The sequence below is a fragment of the Suricata suricatta genome, chromosome 12 (assembly GCF_006229205.1).
Source record: "Suricata suricatta isolate VVHF042 chromosome 12, meerkat_22Aug2017_6uvM2_HiC, whole genome shotgun sequence".
Classification (NCBI taxonomy): Eukaryota; Metazoa; Chordata; class Mammalia; order Carnivora; family Herpestidae; genus Suricata; species Suricata suricatta.
In genome coordinates this window covers 21,140,936-21,162,555 of record NC_043711.1, presented here as the reverse complement: position 1 = coordinate 21,162,555, position 21,620 = coordinate 21,140,936, and the positions used below count along the sequence as shown (strand labels likewise).

The following is a 21,620-nucleotide window of genomic DNA, read 5'->3' as shown; positions in this document are numbered from 1 at the left end:
GGCTAAAACCCAGTCTTGCCTCCCCCGCCAGCCAGCGGGCCCCATGGAGGCCAGGGAGCCTCCTCCTGGTCTAGAGGGCCCCTCAGGGCCACCCCATGTTCCTCACAGCCCTGGGGGCACAGGTCTCCCAGGAAGTGAGGTACATTTGCTTCTTGTCCCCACTCCTCAGGTGCTCGTAACCAGTAGCCTCAGAGGAGCAGGGCAGGCCCTGTCCTGGGGAAGGTGACCCCTCGGGTTGGCCTCAGTGGGGTGGTGAGGCAAACAAGGAGGCCCAGCCCCGACCCAGCACCACAGACCAGTTCTCCATCCGGGTGCAGGTCTGTGAGGACGCAGCTTCCCAGGCTTGGCCTCAGGCCTGAGATTCCATCTGACAGCGGGGCCACAGCTTCTGTCATCACACTTAGTGTGACCCATGCTCTAGGCGCGCCCCACTGCTGGTCCTCGTCCTGTGACCAGAGGATGATTTCTCCTACCAGCCTGGGCTCAACTGGGGATTCCAGGCACAGAAGGAGGCCCACATGTGGGGGTGGTGGGAATCCGTCTAACCCCCTCTTCCTGCATGGGAAAGGGAGATGGGGGAGAGGATAGCTCTCAGCCTCAGCTCTGGGTCCTGACACAAGTATGATGCTCCCTTTTGTATAATCCAAGATAAAAGCAGCAAAACCATAGAACAAAACCCACAAAAGTCTGCAGGCAGCAGCCCAGAGACGGAGAGCCACCTGGTGGCCATGCCTGGTACTGTGATGCCTTAGAAGCACTAGGAAATAAACAGAGCTGGGGTGGGTGTGCCACCTGGTGGCAAGGCCTGGTACTACCTGGCTTCTGCCTGGTACCAATGCAAGGCCCTCCCAGCCCAGCTGGCGGAGAGGGGAGGCTGGAGACCACATTTCTTCACACCACACAGTCATGCATGTGACATGGCTACAGGGGGGGTAAGGGATCATTTTCACAGTCCCCAGGCTGCTCAAAGGAGGCTGCAACCTGCGAGCCTGGCAAAGGGGCAGGAAGGGAGGTGGCAGCCTCAGTAATCTTCACAGACCAAAACCCTCCTACCTCCACCACCCTCCACTCTGCCACTGGGGGGTCATCTTCCCAAGCCTCAGTTTCTTCATCTGTGAAATGGAATAACGGCAGCACCTCCTAATAAGGCTGCCGTGAAGACGCAGTCAGGGAGGCAGGAATATTATCAGTACTGTGCCAGGGAGCTGAAGACAGTTCCAGTTCAGAGAGTCCTAGGCAAGGACCCAGTGCAGCCAGTAGAGGCACTGGGCAGTGTGTGACCTCAGATGCGCACTCAGGACACACACGTTCCCCCTGCTGCAGCCAAGGCTGGTTTCTAACACCTGCTTGTTTTTTTATGGCACCACACAGTTATACCGTATTTTATTTATCCATCCATCAGTTAATAGATATTTGAGTTGTCTATATATATTAGGGATATAAGTCCCTTATTAGATTATGATCTACAAGTATTTTATCCTATTCTGTGGGTCTGTCATTTTAAAAAATTTTTTTTCTAGGGCCACCTAGGTGGCTCAGTCTGTTAAGCATCTGACTTTGGCTCAGGTCGTGATGTCACAGTTCGTGGGTTTGAGCCCCATGTCAGGCTCTGTCTGTGCTGACAGCTCAGAGCCTGGAGCCTGCTTTGGATGCGGATTCGAATTTGGATTTGGATTCTCTCTCTCTCTCTCTCTCTGCCCCTCCTGCTCACTCTCCGTCTCTCTCAAAAAATGAATAAACATTAAAAACAAATTAAAAAACTTTTCGGGGTACCTGGGTGGCTCAGTGAGTTAAGCATTTGACTTCAGCTCAGGTCATGATCTCACAGTCTATATCAGGCTTTGTGCTGACAACTCAGAGCCTGGAGCCTGCTTCAGATTCTGTCTCTCTCTCTCTCTCTCAAAATAAAATAAAGACATAAAATTTAAAACACAAAAAAGTATAGCAGTCTCTTGACCCATCGCACAGCTGCCCCTAGTGGTGGCTTCTTACGTAACTAGCACGTTACCAAACCAGATAATGGACATTTGCACAATTTCTCAAGTGACCTCAGACTTACTCAGATTTCAGTGTTCGTGTCTTTCCTTCTCATTCATAAGACCTAAGGGTTTTCCCTTCTCCCCTTTTCTGTCAGGAGAATGGGGAGACAGGACTGTGAGATGCATCACTTGCAGTCCGGGGAGGGGGGAGGGGAGCCAAATGATCCTCCCCCCAAGTGAAGATCCTCTGCTTCCCACGGACTGAAATCCACACAGACACCCCTGCTGCAAAGCTGGGGTCATAACTGTGCCACCTGATCCCCCCAAAGATTCCCTCCCAGATGGGGTGTTGGAGGTAGGGAACTGGGTCCCATTACAAAGAAAGCCACCACCTCAGTCTATCCCTGCTTCCCAGGCTCCAGGCTCTTGAAGGGTATTACTTTTATAACTAAAAACATTTTAGAGACAAGTCCCAGTCATACCCCCCCTTCCCCAGAATATGGCCCACCTGGGGCTTCCCTATGCTCTCTTGGTTCCCATCCCACAGCTGTGGGATGAATGAGCCTTTGGTCCAGCTGGCAAGGCAGGAAAGGGCTGAGAGCTTTCCAGGGCTGTCCTCAGGGTTGGGGGTCCTGCTGCTTCCCCTAGGACCTGGCCCTGACACAGGGGTGTCCTGCTCCCAGCCCCTCTGGGAATCAGAAGGGATGTCAGCGGCAGGGCGGGGCCCAGAAGCTGCAGAAGGCTCTAGGTTAGTAGGCTCGGTCCACCATAGCAAAATCGCATAGGCAGGTGGCTTCAACAATAGAAATTAAGTTCTCCCTGTTCTGGGCTGGGAGCTCCCAGACTGAGGTCCCGGCCAGCTTCTGGTGAGAGCCCACGTCCTGGCTGGTAGACGTGGCCACCTTTCCTCTGCAAACGTGTGGACACAGCGTGTGATCTGGTCTCTTTAATAAGGGCACCAGTCCCACTGGGTCAGGGCCCCGCTGCTCTTGACCTCATTTAACCTTTAGGCACCTCCTTTGAGGCTCCACCCCCAGATGCAGTCACACTGGGCTTAGAGCTTCAACCTACGAATTTAGGAGGGATGTAGTTCAGTACGTAAGAGCCTCCAAATAGATCAAGTTCACAGCGTGCCACCTGTTTCTGCCTGGTCCCCAACACGCCACCATGGGGGAGTTTGCTGGCACTCAAGTTATACATGGCCTGTCTTTATGCTCCCATCTGTGACTTCAGATCTGAGTGTTCAGTAAATAATGCTCGTCACATATTTTCTCGGAGGGGAGGGTGGAGGGCAGCTGACCGGGGGTTTTAGCAGAAACTTCCTATCCATGAGCCACACCCTGGACTCGGGGGTTTCCGCCTCTACTCCTCTGTCCTCCAAAGACAAGAAACCACTACCCAATTCAGAACTGGATGAGAAGTTTCTCCCTGCAAGAGAGGATCTGGAGACAAGCTGGGGTCCACCAGGGCAGGAGTTGGGGGGAGGGGTCTAAAGTTGAGACCCCACTGGAATTGCACATCAGCTGATCTCAGGGACACAGTCTCAGCCCCTCACCAGGGCCAGGGAGGGACAGGCGTGTGGACCAGAGACCCCAGGCTGCTGCAGTGCCTCCTGGCAGTCACATAGCACCAAAACCGCAAGATGCATGCTGGCACAAAGAGGAAGCTCTCAGGCAGCCCCCAGGGGACCGCACAGGGCTGCCCCCACTTACTCCCCAGGTCCTCTAGAGTTGACTGCCTACATGACCCCAATGTGCATCGGCCTCATCCTCGTCCAGACCTCCAACACCTCTCCCTGCTCAGGTGACAGTCGGTGGCCTCCAACTGCCTCTTGACCTCTTTCCATCCCCTCAGCTCATTCTCTGTGGTGGCAGCCCAAGGAACCTTCAAGAACCTGGTATAAGCACTCTCCTGTTCAACAGCTCCCTCCCCACGACTCCCACTGGATGAAGTCCAGACACTGGCCCTCAGTGGCCTCCTCCTGCCCCCGCCCAGCCTCCCCTCAAACAACTGCCCCTCACTGCCCAGGTCCCAGGTCTGGTTCAGCCTCTCTCGCTTCTTTCCCACTTCCTCTTCTGCCTCTGACCCTCCCCAGTCTGGGCTGCCAAACACTTAGGGCTGAGGAAAACACAAGTTGGTCTGGCCCAGGAAGAGAAAAGGGACCAAACAGGAAGAAGCGAGAGATTGGTGGGGGTGGAGGGTGCGATCAGAAGAGGCTTCTGGGAGATGGCCTCCAGGAAACAGACTGGATTCTGATGGAGGGGGCTGTGTGTGCACCAGGGGTGGGCGAGGGCCTCCCAGGGGGAGGGACAGGCCATCCGGGCAACAGCAAACACCGAACTTGACTGGAGCCCTCACGGAGGGTGGAATGATGTGGTTTTGCCTCCTTCCAATTTTACTTTTGCAGGAAGAGGAGCTTCTTCCTTTCCTTCTCCCGTGTTTTACTGAGCGCTTTCCGTTGCCCAGGTTCTGTGCAAAGAGGCACCCAAAGGTGAGCCAGCCCCAGTCCACGGCCTCCAGGCCTGGGCCTTCCCAAAGCTGGTCCCCTTCCACTGGGACCGAGTCCTAGACCCCAGGCAATGGCTTCCTTAGCAAAGACAATGCAGGTGACAATTCTCAAAAAGGGGTTTGCTAAACCAAGAGAAAATAAGCACAGACAGTACTTGAAGTCTGAAATTAAATTCAAACTAATCAGACTTTCCGGAGGTTCCTCAGCTTCCCAAACCGAGATATCATCTCCCTCTCTGTGCACAGCCCCCCACACGCAGGAGAAGCCTGTGCACAAGCCCGAGGTGCGGCCATAGCCTCCAAGGCCACTCAGCCTCTCACCAGCCTGTGGACATAGTCTAGCCTTCCCCCCACCCTGCTGCCTCCCGTCTGTGCTCACGTCCTCCAGTCTCCAGCAAATAACAGGAGGTGCGGGGAGGGGAGGATGAAGCAGAAAGAGAAGTTTTAATATTTTAACCTGAAATTTAATATTTAAAAAATTTTTAATATATATTTTTGAGAAAGAGTGTGAGCAGAACAGGGGCAAACAGAGAGGGAGGCACACAATCCGAAGCAGGCTCCAGGCTCTGAGCTGTCAGCACAGAGCCCAATGTGGGGCTCAAACTCACTAACTGTGAGATCATGACCTGAGCTGAAGTCGGATGCTTAACCGATTGAGGCACCCAGCTGCCCCAGAAATTTAATATTTTAATCAGAAGTTATCAACCAATGACAAATAAGAGGCAGCCTTTCTTAACTAAATATTTCTAAATTCTCATGCTTCAGAGGGTTACCTAGAATATGGCCTTCCTAGATCCCTGGCTATGAGAAACTTCTTTCTCCCTTCTCTGGATTTCTTCCTTTCATAAGGGAATTCTATTTATTACCTTTTATCAAGGCAATGAGTTCTGGGTTGTAAAATCCTTAAAACCTGGGCCATTTTTTGGTTCATCTTTATTTTCTCCACGTAGCCAGGACCATGTTTTTGTGCAGGGCAGATGTCACGTGAATGGCTGTCCAGTAAAGTGGCTAGTTAAGAAAGGAGTAGCAAAGTAGGACATCAACCTGAGGACACTTTGTGATGGTGGAAGAGGTCCATGCACAGACAGGCCGCCTGCCGAAGATTTCCTGCATGTCATCATCTCCATAGAAACGCAGGAGCACGTCCATTCCTTAGCGGGAACGACATTTACGTCCATAAAGGAACGTTCAATCATGTGACCTCTGGGATGGCTTCCCCTGCCTACGCGAGTCCAGATGAAATTGCTGAAGCCTCGTTACCCTGCCAGGAAGCACACAGTCACCGTGGTGGGGGTTCTCTGTTCCACAGTGTGGATCTATATTTTCATGTGGAATCATTTTTCTTCTGCTTGAAAGTCTTCCTTTAATATTTAATACACATGCTGGAGATTAATTACTTCGGCTTTGGGTCTGAAAACCTTTTTTTTTTTTAATTTTTAAGTAAATTCTGCTCCCCAACGTGGGGCCTGAACTCACAATTCCTGGATGAAGAGTCACATGCTAGGGGCACCTGGCTGGCTCAGTCAGTTAAGTGCCTGACTTCAGCTCAGGTCATGATCTCACGGTTCGTGAGTTCAAGTCCTGTGTTGAGCTCTGTGCTGACAGCTCAGAGCCTGGAACCTGCTTCAGATTCTGTGTCTTCCCCTCTCTCTGCCCCTCCTCTGCTCACTCTCTTAAAAATGAATAAAAGTTAAAAAATTTAAAAAAATAAGAGTGTCACATGCTCTACTGAATAAGCTGGCCAGGTGCCCTTGAAAAACTCCTTATGACACCCTTGCAGACCATAGAATTTGGGGTTGACACTGTTTTTGAAAACTTTGATATTGTAAAGATTTGTCCTCATTGTCACCTCACTCACATTGTTTCCAAAGAGAATCCTTGTGTTTTTTGGTTCCTATGTAACATGATGTTTTTCTTTTTCTTTGGCTACTTCGAAGATCCTTAATCCCTGGTTTGTAGCAATTATTTATGTAATTCATGGTGACGTGCTTTGGTGTAGTTTTCCTTCTGTCCAGTGCACTTTGGGTCCATTGAACTTCTTGGCTGTAGGTTTACAGTTTTCAACAAATTTGGAAATTTTTCTGCCATTATTTCTTCCAGTATTCTTTTCTTTTGCACCATTATCCCCTCCTCCTCCAGAGATTTCATGTGCGTGTATATTAGATTGCTTAAAATTACACCACAACTCAGTGGTACTGTTCTTTTTTTTTTTTTAATTATTATTCCTTTTTTTCCTCTGGGTTTCATTGTGGATACTTTATTCCTGTGTCTTCAAGCTTACTAATTGTTTTATCTGCAATGTCTGATCTGCTGTTAATCCCAACCAGTATGCTTTTGATTTTAGACATCATGGTTTTTCATCCTTAGAAGTAAGGTTTGGGTTTGTTCTATATCCTCCGTATCTGTTTCTTTTTTTAATGGGCTATAATCTTTAGAGCAGTTTTAGCAAAACTAAGTGGAAGGTACAGAGATTTCCCATATAACGCCCACCCCGTTCTCCCCACCCCCCAGCCCCCGTCACAATCAACATCTGCACCAGAGTGTTGCATTTGAATTGTGATGAACTTACACAGACACATCATTATCAACCCAAATCCACAGTTTACATTAGGGTTCCCTCTTCAGGTTATATATTCTGTGGGTCTGGACAAAGGTATAATGACACGTCTACCATTATAGAATTACACAGAATAGTACGACCGTCCTGAAAATCCTGTGTGCTCCTGCCTAGTCAGCCTCTGTATTCCATATATTAAAGTTATACAGTTATAATGTTAATGCCTTTGATTATTCTAATATTGTGTTGGTTCTGGGTCAGATGTTTACATTTTTTAATGTTTATTTTTGAGAGATAGAGTGTGAGTGGGAAAGAGGCAGAGAGAGAGGGAGACACAATCCAAAGCAGACTCCAGGCTCTGAGCTGTCAGCACAGAGCCTGATGCAGAGCTTGAACCCACGAACCATGAGATCATGACCTGAACAGATGCTTAACTGACTGACCTACCCAGGTTCCCCTGGGTCCATTTTTTTAAGTTTATTTGAAGAGAGAGAGAATATGCAAACATGGGTGGGGTGCAGAGAGAGAGGGGGAGCGAGAGAGTCATAAAATAGGGTCCACATCATCAACACAGAGCCCAACGTGAGGCTCGAACTCAAGAAACGCGAGATCATGACCTGAGCTGAAATCAGGAGTCAATTGCTTAACTAAGCTACCCAGGCACCCTGGTTCTGGGTCAGTTTTAATTGCTTGATATTTCTCCTATTTCTTTTTATATCTGGCTATTTCTGAGTGGGTATCAGACATTGTGAATCCTACCTTATCAAGCACTGGATATTTTCTGAATTCTCATAAAAATTATCAGACTTTTTTCTAGGATGTACTTTCTTGGTACTTTATATAGTAATCCCTGAATCACGAGGTTCTCCACTCTGGCTTCTGGGAACAGGTCCTGTTCCTAACCCTGTGGGAGTTCTGAGGACTGTCCCTCTGGTCCACACAGAGGGCTCTTCCCCCAGCCTTGGGTATTTTCCTTGCATGCCCACACCAACAGGCACCCAGCTGAGTACTCAGAGAGGACCCTGGGCAGCTCTCCAGCCTTCTCTCTCCCCTTTCCAGTAGGCTATGTTGTGAATTCTAGCCACCATGGCTTCCCTGAACTTCTAGCTGCTGCTTTCTGACTTGAGGAGCACCACCTGTGTTCTCCTCCCCGTCCTGGGCCAGGAGACGGTCTCCAGGTAGTAAAGCCAAGGCGATCAGAGGGCTCACTTCCTTTGTCCCCATCTCTCAGGGAGTACTACCCTTCACTGCCTGATGTCCAGTATCCTGAGAACTGTTGTTTCATTGACTTTTTTTTTCTTGTGTTTTAGTTTTTTCAGGCAGGAAGTTAAATACAGTCCCTTTTATTTATTTAAAAAGAAATATTTTTAACATTTATTTTTGAGAGACAGAGAGAGTGTGATAAGGGGAGGGGCAGAGAGAGAGAGAGGGAGACACAGAATCGGAAGCAGGCTCTAGGTTCTGAGCTATCAGCACAGAGCCCAATGCGGGTCTTGAACCCACGAACCATGAGATCATGACCTGAACCGAAGCTGGACACTTAACCAACTAAGCCACCCAGACGCCCCAATACAGTCCCTTTTACTCCATCTTGGCTGAAAGCAGGATTCTACATCATTTATTTATATAAATAAATTGTGGTAAGTTTGTAGGACGGAATACACATGCATGGAACAGAATGCTTAAACCAGTCACAGAGGACTACATGTCGCATGATTCTAGTTATAGAAATGTTGTGAGAGCAAGTCTGTAGTCAGAAAGTCAGTTAGTGGTTGTCTAGGGTTGGGATACAGTAGCATTGGGAAGGGTGGCTAAAGGGTGTGCAGTTCCTTTCTGGGTGATAAAGGTGTTCTTACCTTGATTGTTGTTGTAGGCTAGCTTATGGAATGTAATGAGTTAAAAAACTTATGGAATGTAATGGATTATAATACTTCTGGAATGTAATGGGTTAACTTCTTCTAGAATGTAATGTGTTATCTTACTGAATGATTTGTGGCAAACTGCCCCCCCCCCACCCCGCTTTTGTATGGTCTGATCAAGGCCACGCCTACAGAAAAATTGCTTAGTCACTGCCCCACTATGATTGGTCATTTTAGAAGAACAAAGAACAAACTTGATAGGTTCCTGCCAAAACTGGTGATCAGAGTGTCACAATGTAATTGGCTATCATAGAATCCCATGTATGTCTATATAATGTCAATGTAACTTTGGTTCGGGGACATTCTCTGCTCCTTACCATCTGGAGGTCAGGTTTGACACAGCCATAAATAGTTTTGCCTTGCTTCAATTCGGTGTTTGGTGGTCTTTTCAACATCAGCCTACAACAACTGTGGCCATAGTTCCACAACTCCACGAACACACAAAAACCACTGAACTGCCCTCTTTAAATGGGTGAATTGTATGGCATGTGAATTTCAAAGCGCTCACAAACAGAAAAGAAAGGCACATGAGATTCAAGACTTGGCAGAAATCAATTTTGAAAGCATACCCAGGGGATATCCAGGGACAGGAGGATCCTTAGGACACAGATACTGTTTTATGAAGCTGAAACCCAGGCAAAACAATTCCCTGGACTGTGTTCAGGGATGTCTGTGGTCTGTGAGGCAGAGAAATGCTCCTCATACTAAAAGTGGGTTTTGGTCTCTCTGGAAGAATAGAGAGAAAATGACAGGGGTGTGTGCTGGGAGTGATGTACAAAGAGGGCAGTTTTATCTCCAATGTTTCATTTCTTAGGGGTGAAATCCTTCTCTAGCCTTTCCTGTGTGCCATAGAGGTTTTTTTTTAAAAAAATTAATGTTCATTTATTTTTGAGAGAAAGAGAAAAAGAGACTGACTGCAAGCAGGGGAGGGGCAGAGAGAGAGAGGGAGACAGAATCTGAAGCAGGATCCAAGCTGTCAGCACAGATCCTGATATAGGGCTTGAACCCATGAACCGTGACATCATGACCTGAGCTAAAGTCAGAGACAGAAGATCAACCAACTGAGTACCAGCTGAGCATGCCCGAGAGTCTTAATAGGATCACCTGTAGGATCAATCATCCCCTCCCCCCCACCTGAAGTCAGGCACCCTGCTTCCTGTGTAGTCAGTCCAACCCTGTCTCCCAGGTCTGACTTCCCATTGCACACAGGTGCAGAGAGAACACCAGAGTTTAGGAACCCAACCTTTTCCACCTGAAGCTTGTTTTTTCTTTCCCCCAGAGTAATGCAACTTTGCCATCCCCCTTCGATGTGCCGGTGTTTCCCAACCTTCCCAAAGTCCAGGAAAAAGCCAACCCAGCTCCTAAAGACAGCTGCCAGGGGAACCACCTCCGGCCAGGGCCACTCCACCCTCTCCTGACAGCTCCTCCCCCATCAGCGCAGACACACACACACACCCCTGCCCCGCCTCCAAGCAATGCCAGGTCCCTAGTGACCCCCACCTTCCGGCTGCACGCCCAGCAGGCACTGGTTGAAGGATTTCACTGAAGCCAGCCTCTCACCTCCAGCTGGTGTCCCTCCCTAAGGGCTCACTTTCTAGCCAGGCTCCTGCAGGCTCGGGGCTGACTCAGGCCTAGCCCCGAGGGGCCAGGTGGGGAGAGGAGGCCCAACCACAGGTAGGCGGAGCTGAGATCAGGGCTGCTACTCAGGGGACCAAGTTTTCCTGGGGGACCTGCATATATGGGGCACTGCCCAGCTCCCAGGCCTCTGCTCTCACCCCCGTCTGAGGCTGCTTCTCTGCACCCCAGCCTCTCACCAGCTCATTCTTTTTCACTTTTAAAAACTGATGTCACCTCCATAAAGAAAAAGCACATAGAACAGATATACAGTGTGACAAATCATTATAAAGAGATGCGTGGGTAACCAGTGGTCAGGTCAAGAGAGAGAACGCCTAGTCGTTCTTTAAAAAACACTTTTAGAAATCAAGATATATTTTGAACATAAAGATAGGCACAGAGTCTAAAACAGCACCCACAGACCCTCCACGGAGTTCTAGGAGCCTCTAAAGGTTCTTACCTTACATGCTTACAAATCCCGACACGCTTCAGACTTGTCTTAAGAGGCAAAACATTACAGGTGGAAGTTGAGCCCTTCAAGTGCACTCCAGACCCCCGGCATCTCCCTCACCCCCAAAAGGTGGCCAGTTCCCACTTTGGGTTGTGAACTTGCACTTCACACAGAACTGCAACACAAACTCCACGCACTTTTTCATCGCTTTGCACTTACCCATCCGCTCTGTGCTTGGCCCTCGGCTGTGGATTTGAGATTTCATCAGCGTTGAAGCCTTGAAGCTGGTAGCTTTCTCCCACCCAGAAAGCGGATGAACCAGTATTCGGCCGCAGGAATTCACCCGCAGCTCTTCATCCAGTCTCCTGTTGAGGACATTTGGGTTGTTTCCAACTTTGCATTTTACAAACCACAAGGCAATGAACATTCCTGCATCTGTGGCTCTCAGTGTCCCCACCAAGACTTTCTCCAGCGGTGCAAACTCTGGGTCCTCAGCATTCCCGAGGAGTGCCAACTGCCTTCCAGGGGAAGGGGCCAACTACAGTCCCACCCTTGTTAACACTGCTTCCCATTTTAGCAATTAGCAGACGACAGGTATTGCAGGGACCCACTCATTCTTTATTTTTTAATGTTTATTTAGTTTTGAGAGAGAGAGAGAGCGCGCGAGCATAAGCAGGGGAGAAACAGAGAGAGAGAGAGGGAGACACAGAATGTGAAGCAGGCTCCAGGCTCTGAGCTGTCGGCACAGAGCCGATGCTGGGCTCGAACTCACGAACTGTGAGATCATGACCTGAGCTGAAGTTAGAAGCTTAAACGACTGAGCCAACCCAGCGCCCCAACCTACTCATTCTTTAGCTCTCCAGATTAGATGTCTCCTCTTCCAGAAGGCCTTTCCCAGTCCCTGCTGCTCTCCCAGGAAGAGGCAGCATGTCTGCTGGTTACTCCACCCCAACAGGGGCCCCACCCCATCCCCCCCCCCCGCAATTGTCTGCTCGCACACCTGCCTCCAGCAGGAGACCAGGAGGCCTGTTCCTCCCATCCTGCAGAGGCCCTGACATACAGTCAGTGCATACTAAATGCTCACAGCATAAATTGGCCTTCATCTCGGAGTCATGACCACAAATGTACTAGAAAAGCCACCTGTGCAGGATCTGACCTTTGTAGCTATTCGAGAGACATCAGGACAACCTGCCAATCCCCATAGCCCAGATGCTACCAGCAGGGGGTGCCAGTGGGGGCCTCTAGGGGGTTCTCCAGCTCTGCCTCTGCAACATGCTGGGATGGGGGGGGGGGCTCATGAGGCTTGAGGAGAGATTTCAGTGTGGGGTGTAAGACCACACAGGAGGGGGCCACCTGGGTGGCTCAGTCGGTTAAATGGCCAACTTCGACTCAGGTCATGATCTCAGGGTTTGTGAGTTCGAGCTCCACGTCAGGCTCTGTGTGACAGCTCAGAGCCTGCAGCCTGCTTCAGATTCTGTGTCTCCCTCTCCCTCTACCCCTCCCCTCCTCATACTCTGTCTGTCTCTCAAAAATAAAGAAATGTTAAAAAAAATTTTTTAAAGAAAAAAAAAGACCACACAGGAGGGGGCAGGTTTCTGCCACAGCCATAACTTTCAATAGAATTTCATAACGGTGGTAATTACTGCCTTTCATATCACTTGGTTTTCATCTGTGCCAAGAGTGGGGGCATTTGACATTCAAATTTTCTTTTTCATAATTTAAATCCACATGAAACCCACTCACTGTTAATATCAGGCTTAGACCCTCATTTTCCTGCTGTCGAGCTGGCTTGTGGCCCAGAGCCCAGAGCGAGGGCGGCAGTGAAGGGTCTGGAACCAGCTCCTGACTCACAATCCACTGCTCTTCACTCCCGACCCAGGAAAACCACGTCCTTTCCCTTTCTGCGGGCTTCCTGGGTGCTCCCAGCCTGGGCTTGTACTTAGAGCCTTGTTAGAGGCAGGCACACCCGAAGTAAAACACTCACCAAGCTCATCAGAACAATAAGTAGCTTGCTTACCGCGTACTGAGCTGCGGGACGACTTCCGTGCGCCAGCTTCACAACCTTATAAAGAAGGAGCTGTTATGCACAGGCTCCAGGTGAGGAAACTGAGGCTCAGAGCAGCCGAGTAACAGCTGCGGATGGGTCAGGCAGGCGTGGACCGAGACCGTCTCCACACCTGCGTCCTGTGGTTTGGCCGCCACAGCGCCACCTTCTGGCACACATTAGGCCGAGGATGAATACCAGCACGGTAAGATCGGGAATTTGATATCCAGCTATTGACGAACCTGAATGAGGATTTAAAGACAATGCAAATCAGGCTCCAGGCTCCAACCTGTCAGCACAGAGCCTGACACGGGGCTCAAACTCACAAACCATGAGATCATGACCTGAGATGCTCAACTGACTGAGCCACCAGTCATCCAATCTTTTTTTTTTTTTTTTTTCACACACTTGCACTGTGTCCTAGGTGGCTCAGTCAGGTAAGCATCCGACTCGACTCGGCTCAGGTCATGAGCTCATGGTTTGTGAGATCAAGGCTTGGAGAGGACTCTGTGCTGACGTCGCAGAGCCTGCTTAGGATTCTCTCTTCCTCTCTCTGCCCTTCCCTCCTCAAAATAAATAAATATTAAAGAAAAGTAAAACCACTGGAACATTGAGAGGAATAGCTTTAAAACAATACACTGTTTCCGAACAGGGCATTCGAGAACATTTAAGCTTAACAAGATCCATTTTTAATTTGAAGCAAGCCTTTTTATGAAGTGCATTATTTTTAACTTGTTATTTGACTCAAAGTATGCTTAATTGTTTCTGAACTCATGATTTAAAACACAGGAAGTTGCTTGAGAGGACTTGCCCATATTTCTGAGGGCAGGTTTCTACTGGACCGTGGCCGGCCACAGCTGCCTTGCTCTTGAGCAGGGTCCCAACCCTCAGCTGAGGCTCTGGGCTGATGTCTTTCTGGTGAACATCATCTTCGGAGGTCCCTGGGCTTTGGTCACCTGCCACTGCTAAGGCCACCAGGCAGGACAGGCGGCATCCCCTGCTGGTACCTACTTACCCTTGGCACCTCCCCATCCCAGAGCAGGGCAGGGAGGCAAAGAGGGAGGGGCAGGACAGTGCTGGGGCTACAGCACACACTCAGTGGATGCTTCATGCTCACTCGTGTTCATTCATCACCGTTTCCTGACTGCTCCCTGTGTGCCAGGCTCGGTGTGAGCCTGTAGGGGCAGAAAGGAGGAGGCACGCTGCTGCCCTGCAGGAGGGGCAAGGTTGGGGACACAACTGGTGGCTCCCACAGGGTCTGCCTTTGTCCCAGCCTCTGCCTCCCTGTGTGACCCAGCCCAGCCCCTTTCTTTTTTTTTTTTTTTTTTTAATGTTTATTTTTGAGAGAGAGCGCGCAGCAGGGGAGGGGCAGAGAGAGGGGACAGAGGATCCGCACTGGGCTCCCTGCTGACGGCAGCATGCCTGATGTGGGGCTTGAACTCATGAACCACAGGATCGTGACCTGAGCCATAGTCAGTGGTTCAATTGACTGAGCCACCCACTTGCCCTGCCTCTTTCCTTCTTTAACCTCAGTTTCCTATCGTGAATCCACAGGGATCCCCACTGAAGATACATGATCTCCCAGGGTCCTTCCAGCTCCAAGGCAGCTTGTCCATACCTCATCCTAGCTGCCCTCCACTGTCTCTGCCTGTCACCAGGCCCACCTTCCGTCCTCCTGGAGCCTCTGAGGACTGGGACGAGGGACCCACATGCTCTCCCCAACCCCTGGAGACTGTGGGAGACTTCTTGTCTCTGCAGAAAACATCACAACAGAGACCCCAGCCCAGAGCCCCTGGGCAAGTTGTCCTCAGAGCCTCAGTTTGCTGATTTGGAAAATGGGAAGACTACCAGTCTTTTCCTCACGGGGCTGTTGTGAGGATTAATTGCGTTCGATGAGGTGGGGAAAGCATCAAGCACAGTGCTGGACCCAGAGTGCCCCCTCCTGAGCTCCTAAAGCCTGTAGGGTGAGTGGCCCATCCTCCCTGGTGAATGAGAGCTCCGAAGGGTGCCTGTTGAGCCCCTGGCACAGAGCACACTCCTGTTCTGTGTTGGAACGCATGAATCTGGTCACAGAGCCCCAACCTGCCATGCTGCCCACAGAGCTCATGGGTCTACCATCACAGGTGAAGTCAGTAGAAAGCTAAACTCCCCTCTCAGAAGACAAAAAAGGAAAAATATCTTCACCAGAAGACTTGGAGCTTTGTATGGTGCTTCATGTGGGCTGAGCAGTAAATGCCAGGCCTTTCAGAGTCTGTATTTCTCAGCAGGTGAAGAGAATACATTGGGGGGTCTTCTAAGGCCGCTGAAAAAGCCTGATTTGGGGACTGGTATTAAAGATTCAAAGGTGTGGGGCGCCTAGGTGGCTCAGTCGGTTAAGCATCCAACTTTGGCTCGGATCATGATCTCCCAGTTTGTGGGTTTGAGGCCCGCGTCGGGCTCTGGGTTGACAACTCATAGCCTGGAGCCTGTCTTTGGATTCTGTCTCCCTCTCTCTCTGACCCTCCCCTGTTCACGCTGTCTCTCCCTCACTCAAAAATAAAAATAAAACATTTTTAAAACAATAAAAAATAAAGTTTCAAAGGTTTAAAACACTGGGACTACAGACGGTTGAATTCAATTACATGAAAGACCCAGGGAGAGCCCCAAACCTCACAGGTCTGGTCTCACCTGAGCCGTACTGACTCAGGCCTGGATTCTACCTTTGAGGCTCTTCCTTTGCCCCGCTTCCCCTTCTCTGCTCCCAGGTGCCATGTTTCAGGTGCATGCATCTCCCCTTCACCAGAACCAAGAAGACACGAAGGTGCCTGGTAAGGTAGTCAGGACTCAGAGGAGCCAACGCAGGCTTTTCCAGCCTCTAATCCCAAACAGCGTAGTCTGAGGTCACCTGCTGGGCCCAGTCAGGCCGCAGGAGGGAGCTGGAGGTGCCATCCAGGTTGAAGGGGCCGAAGAGAAGGCAGGTGTATGGTGGGCTCGGAGCTACAAACCCCCAGCCTGCTGGAATGAGGCCAAGAGCATCAGTGGGAAGTCCTGGACTCACTAGCCCCTCCCACCTTGGCAAATTCGACACACCTCTTTCCTGCTATTAAAACCTGTGGAGAACAGGGACCTCCCAGCTCATATCAGCTATGCACACCCTAATAAGAAATAAATTAAGGAAATGTGACTGTAATGTTGAGATGAATGCCAGAGAATGGGTTACAGATATGGACTAGCCCCAAGATCCTCTTAAAGGTCAGGGCAGATGTCTGGATGTATAACCTTCGCATCCCTGAGTCTGAAAAATGGTCCTTCAGCATCTGCTTGCTGGAATATTTCCCCAGGGACTAATGACACGATGTGGGTTAAGAACTCAACACAGTATCTGGCACAAAGCAGGTCCTCCCTGGACTGAGCCGGCCAAAAAGCCAGCCACCAGAAGCCAGCAGCCGACTACCAGGGGGCGCTGTAGCACAGCCAGCTCAGGCTTTCTGGCCAGGGATCTCCTAGGCTTGGGGTCCCAGCGGTAAAGGCTGGTGACTTCACCTTCCAGGGCGTGGCCTGTTCAGAGCAGAGTTTTTTTTTTTTTTTAATTTTTTTTTTAATGTTTATTTATTTTTTGAGAGAGTGAGAGAGCCGGGGAGGGGCAAAGGGGGGGAGGGGACAGACAATCCAAAGTGGGCTCTGTGCTGATAGCAGACCTGGATTCAGGCTTGGACTCATGAGCTATGAGATCATGACCTTAGCCGAAGTCAGACTTAGCCAACTGAGCCTCCCAGGCGCCCCAGAGCAGCGTTTCCTGACTTCCCTCAGATGACTGGGCAAAATGCAGGTTCCTGACTCCCATCCACTGGCTCCCAATCCTGATGCAGGTTGGACCCTCCAGAGAGCTTTGAAAGTACCAATGCCTGGTCCTTCTCCAGAGATCACCATTTTTATTAGACCACAGGCAGCCTGGGCACGAGGCTCCAATGCGCTGTCAGTGCTGAGACCAGCTGCTTAAACGTTGGCAGGGTGGCCGTGTCTCATCAGTACACGCTGCATGCTGAATCTGAGAGCCTTAAAGGGACTTGTGGTCTGGGCAGTCCACTCAGTCATTCATCCCTCTCCAGAGCCCCGCCCTGTGCTCCCAGACCTATGGGGGCCTTCATACGCTGGCACATGGAGCTCCAGGGTGGAATCACTGAACCTTTCTAACTTGCTCATTTTGGTCTCCGGGCCTTACACCGCTTTTTATGTCAGAAAAGCATTCAACCAGCTCCTCGGCTGCTGGGCTTTCTTCTTACTTCCCAGTCAATCCACGTAGGGCCAGGCATGCCGGGCCAGCCTCCTGGGGCCTGTCGGTGAGGTTCCTCTGCGCAGCTTGCCCAAGAAGGGGGATGACTGGAACGGGGGGCGGATGCGTCTTAGGTTTTAGTTGAAACTGCCAAGTTGTCCCCCACGGTTCAGTCAGAGGCCCAGGAATTCAAACTGCACATGCAGCTGGTGGGTCCTCTGTCCTGGGCGAAGGAATGGAATCTCGGTGGCTGCTGTTGACTAAGCCTATTTTTGTGTCCTGAGCCATGGGGAGCTCTTACAGACCCTACCCTCACCCACAAGCAGCAGCATGGTTTTCCCACTTCACAGAAAAGGAGGGTGAAGCTCCAGGAGGTTGTCACTCCCTGAGGTCACCAACGTGGGACAAGCAGGAGTTGAACTCGGAGCCATCTGACAGCAGAGGCTGTGCTCCTGCCTCCCACCCAGGCCCTCCTGCATCCGGGATACCGTGCCTGCCTGGCACCGAGTTCGAGGCCTGGCACACATTGTGGGCAGGATGCAGTGCTCCATCTGGCCCTTGCAGGGGGGAGGGCCCCAGCTCGCTGCTCTGTTTGCACACCTACTTGGCAGTAGAGGGGAACCCCCTGCCTGCTTCTGGACCCCCAGGTTTCAGTGTAAATGTGGGTCTGGGCCTAGCCATGAGAGGCATTTCCTGAGGCTGCTGGGTCAGGCCTGGCACCTACCCAGCTCTGAGAACAGGCCTGGAGCCGCAGAGCCTCCTGGGGAGCTTGGCAGCCCCCTGGCATTTGCTTCCCCGTCCCAGGCTGCTTGAGGTGGGCCCCACAGACCACGCTCCTGCCCTTTCCTGGGCTCTGCCTTGGCCCCATGGGGCACCAGCATCAGTCCTTAAGGGGTTCCCCAGAGCCAAGAACTCTTGAAGCAGCAAGATTGTCCCATTTTATAGATGAGGGAACTGTGGCCCAATGAAAAACCTTGTGGATGGCAGAGTAGAACTCAAACTCCAGGCTCCTGACTCAGCACCACGTTCCTCCCACCACCCTCTGCTGCTGCCTGACCGGTAAACCACTCACCCCCACTCCACACAGGAGGGAGCTGTGGCTCTTCGTGCAAGGCTCTGCCTTGGAGCTGCAGAGCAATGGGGAGACTAGGGGTTCAACCACCAGCCATACTTTTATTCTTAACCCACTCTGACAGCCCCACGGGGTATTCCAGTAGAGATAGGGTTCAGGGTCCCCTGTCACAGCCCATGCCACACTGTCTCTTCCACCTGACCGTGAGCCCAAGGGACAAAGCCTCACTTCTAGGGTTTTCACTGCTGTTCAGCAGAGCAGAGATTCAGCACGTACTTTCCAGAGAGGATGGCTGGTGGAGGGAGAGGGGAAGCGGACTTTGGTCTCTCTGGGGAGAGTTTGCTGCCCCCATCCCTGCAGCCCCCTCCCTGGCCAGCACCAGCCCCACCTCATCCCACCTCTCTCCAGACTTGGAAACTTGTACCTCAGCCCAGAAAATGAACTTGCTGGAAGTCAGCTGCCCGGCGGTCAGGGCCAACCAATCAGGCACTGGAGCATTTTGCCCACCTCCAGGGATGAAGGGCCAGGAGCTGGACCAGAGGAGCTGGGGGGCAGGCCCTGCCTCAGGCCTGTGGCCCAGAGAGGGGCGCGGAAGAGAAAGAGGGAGGAGTAGGGAAAGAGACTGAGAAGAAGAAAGAAATGGGAAGCCAGAGCGTGGGAAACACTGAGGTGGCGGGAAGGGAGAGCTGCCAGTGCTCGGGGGTCGCTGGGCGCCACCTTTGCCTCTTGGATCCAGTGTCCTCACTGCACAGCCGGCACACTGGAGTATGGCGCTCAACCCCGATGCAGCCGCCTTCTCCTGGCCCGCTCCCCACCCCTTCCCCAGGCAGGCAAGTACTCTTGAGAAGTAGATTCTAGAACTCTAACACAGACTCCTCTGTGGCAGGGACAGGGAGAGATAATGATGAGACACAGAGTTCCATCTAGTATCATCTTGCCTTGTCCCCATTTTACAGATGAGGAAGCTAGGTTTAAGATGATTAAGCGATATGCCTACATCTTTTGGCTACTCTGGGGTTTGAATCTAGATGGGCCTGAAGCCTCAGCCCCATTTCCTTCCTCTTCTCTGTCCTTCCTTCCCCAGTCCAGGCCAGCCTCCAACCTTTGCTCATGTCTCTCTGCTCTTCCAGACTGACCCTCACACCCCTGACACAGTCTGCGGCGGGCCCCACCTCCTCCCACCACCCCACAGACACATTCAGGGCTCCCTCGGCCACCCAGAAAAAAGGCTTCTGGTTTAGGCCCAGGGCCTTAGAGGCACAGGAAACCCATAAATACAAACACATTTGCATGAAAACTCGGGGGCCTGTGTTTGCAGCTAACAGCTCTGTTAGCTTCCAGGACAGAGCTTCCAGAATCAGGAGCAGCGGCCACCAGCTTTCCTGGGACGAATGTGTCCCAACAGCCAGGTCAGTACCATTTGGTGTTTATTTAGACACACAGATAAAAGAACCTGGTGGTTCAAACAGCTTGTGCTCTTTTTGGTTTTTTGTCACATACATGTATGTGTGTGTATATGTATATATATATATTTTTAAAATTAATACATCACCAGTCCCTCGTGTTTCTTCTCTACTGAGCAATATATACAGCCTATTATATATATATGTATATGTGTGTGTGTGTAATATATTTTTTTCAATAGATAACTACATTCAAGTAATGAAACACAGGATTTACAATTTCCCTCTGATAGCAGAGGAAAAGCAAATTCACACAGTTCACAGAAGTACCATAAGGGCCCAGCCAGACAGGAGCTGAGGCCCCTCCGGGGGTACGGGGGCGGCAGCTGCAGAAATCAGACAATCACACTGTTGCTTGTTCTTGTTGTTGGGGGGGTCAGGTGCTGACGAAGGAGGGCGCCCAGCCTGCTCTGCCCCAGGCTGGGTGGGCAGGCCGTGCTGGCTGACCCAGGCTCCGCCGCTGGGGAGGGTGGGGGGCATGTCTGGAAGCCTCACTTTTCCAGGAGCCGCTCGAATTTGGGGTTCACGAAGGAGAAGCCAGCAAATGCTGTTTGGTCCATGGAGTCGATGAGGTTCTTGTCGGTGTAGGAGAGGCGTGCCTTCTCATTCAGGAACTCCTGGTCAAAGTTGCTGTAGTCTCCAGGGGACTTCTGCGGACAGAGGACAGGGGCGAGTGAGTGGGACCCAAGGGTGGCCCTCCAAAAGTCCATCCCTGAGTCCCCAAGATTGCATCCCAGACACCTCAGAATCCCCATGGCGTTGGGCCAGACCAGAGCCAGCGTTTATTTTTTTATGTTTATTTTACTTATTTTTTTAAAAATTTTTAACATTTATTTATTTTTGAGAGAGAGAGACAGATCATGAGCAGGGGAGGGGCAGAGAGAGGGAGACACAGAATCTGAAGCAGGCTCCAGGCTCTGAACTGCCAGCGCAGAGCCTGATGCAGGGCTTGAACTTAACCATGAGATCATGACCTGAGCTGAAGTCAGGTGCTTAACTGACTGAGTCACTCAGGTGCCTTGAGCCAGCCTTATAAAGAACAGAAAAGGGTCGGGGGGAGGGACACCTGGGTGGCTCAGTCAGTTAGGTAGCCGACTTCAGCTTGGTGGCTGACTTCAGCTCAGGTCATGATCTCACAGTTCGTGGGTTCGAGCCCCACGTCAGGCTCTGTGCTGACAGCTCAGAGCCTGGAGCCTGCTTCTGATTCTGTCTCCCCCCCATCTCTGACCATCCCGTGCTCATGCTCTGTGTGTCTCTCTCTCTCAGAAATAAACATTTAAAAAAAATTTTTTTTTAAGAAAAAAAAAAAAGAACAGCAAAGGGAGTCTCTCCCAAGAGCCTGAGTGGATCCCAGCTGGACAGTAGGTGCTATCTCCCCAGGGAGAAGAAGGAAGCCAGGAGCTCTGGGCCTGGACAAGGAGCAATGGGCATCGTCCTGCACAAGGTTCGAGTAAACTACAGACTATAGCCTGTCAGCGAACCCCACCCACCAAAAGCTTTAAGAATGGCTTTCACATTTGTAATGTGTAGGGAAAAAAATCAAAAGGAGATTAATACTTCATGATATGTAAAATTTAAATGAAATCCAAATTTCAGTGTCTGTAAGTCAAGTTTTGTTAGTACAAGACTATACCTATTTGTTGCTGATTTGAGACTGTCTGGCCTGCAAAGCCTAAAATATTTAGCACCAGCCTGTTCCAGGAAAAATTTGCCAACTCTGCTTCTGGGGATACAATGGAATGATACTAGATCTCAGGCTGG

At 50.8% G+C, this 21,620-nt stretch overlaps 1 protein-coding gene across 2 annotated transcripts in view; it reads right to left on the bottom strand.

The window, feature by feature from the left end:
• Positions 1-19,806: 19,806 nt before the first annotated feature.
• The window catches only part of PRKCD (protein kinase C delta), a 30,568-nt gene continuing 28,754 nt past the window's right edge, over positions 19,807-21,620 (bottom strand). For both annotated transcript variants that reach the window (XM_029915957.1, XM_029915956.1), the window contains exon 18: positions 19,807-20,509. In XM_029915957.1, coding sequence (XP_029771817.1) covers positions 20,351-20,509 — 159 coding nt within the window. In that variant the 3' untranslated portion in view covers positions 19,807-20,350. The remainder of the gene's footprint in view (positions 20,510-21,620) is intronic.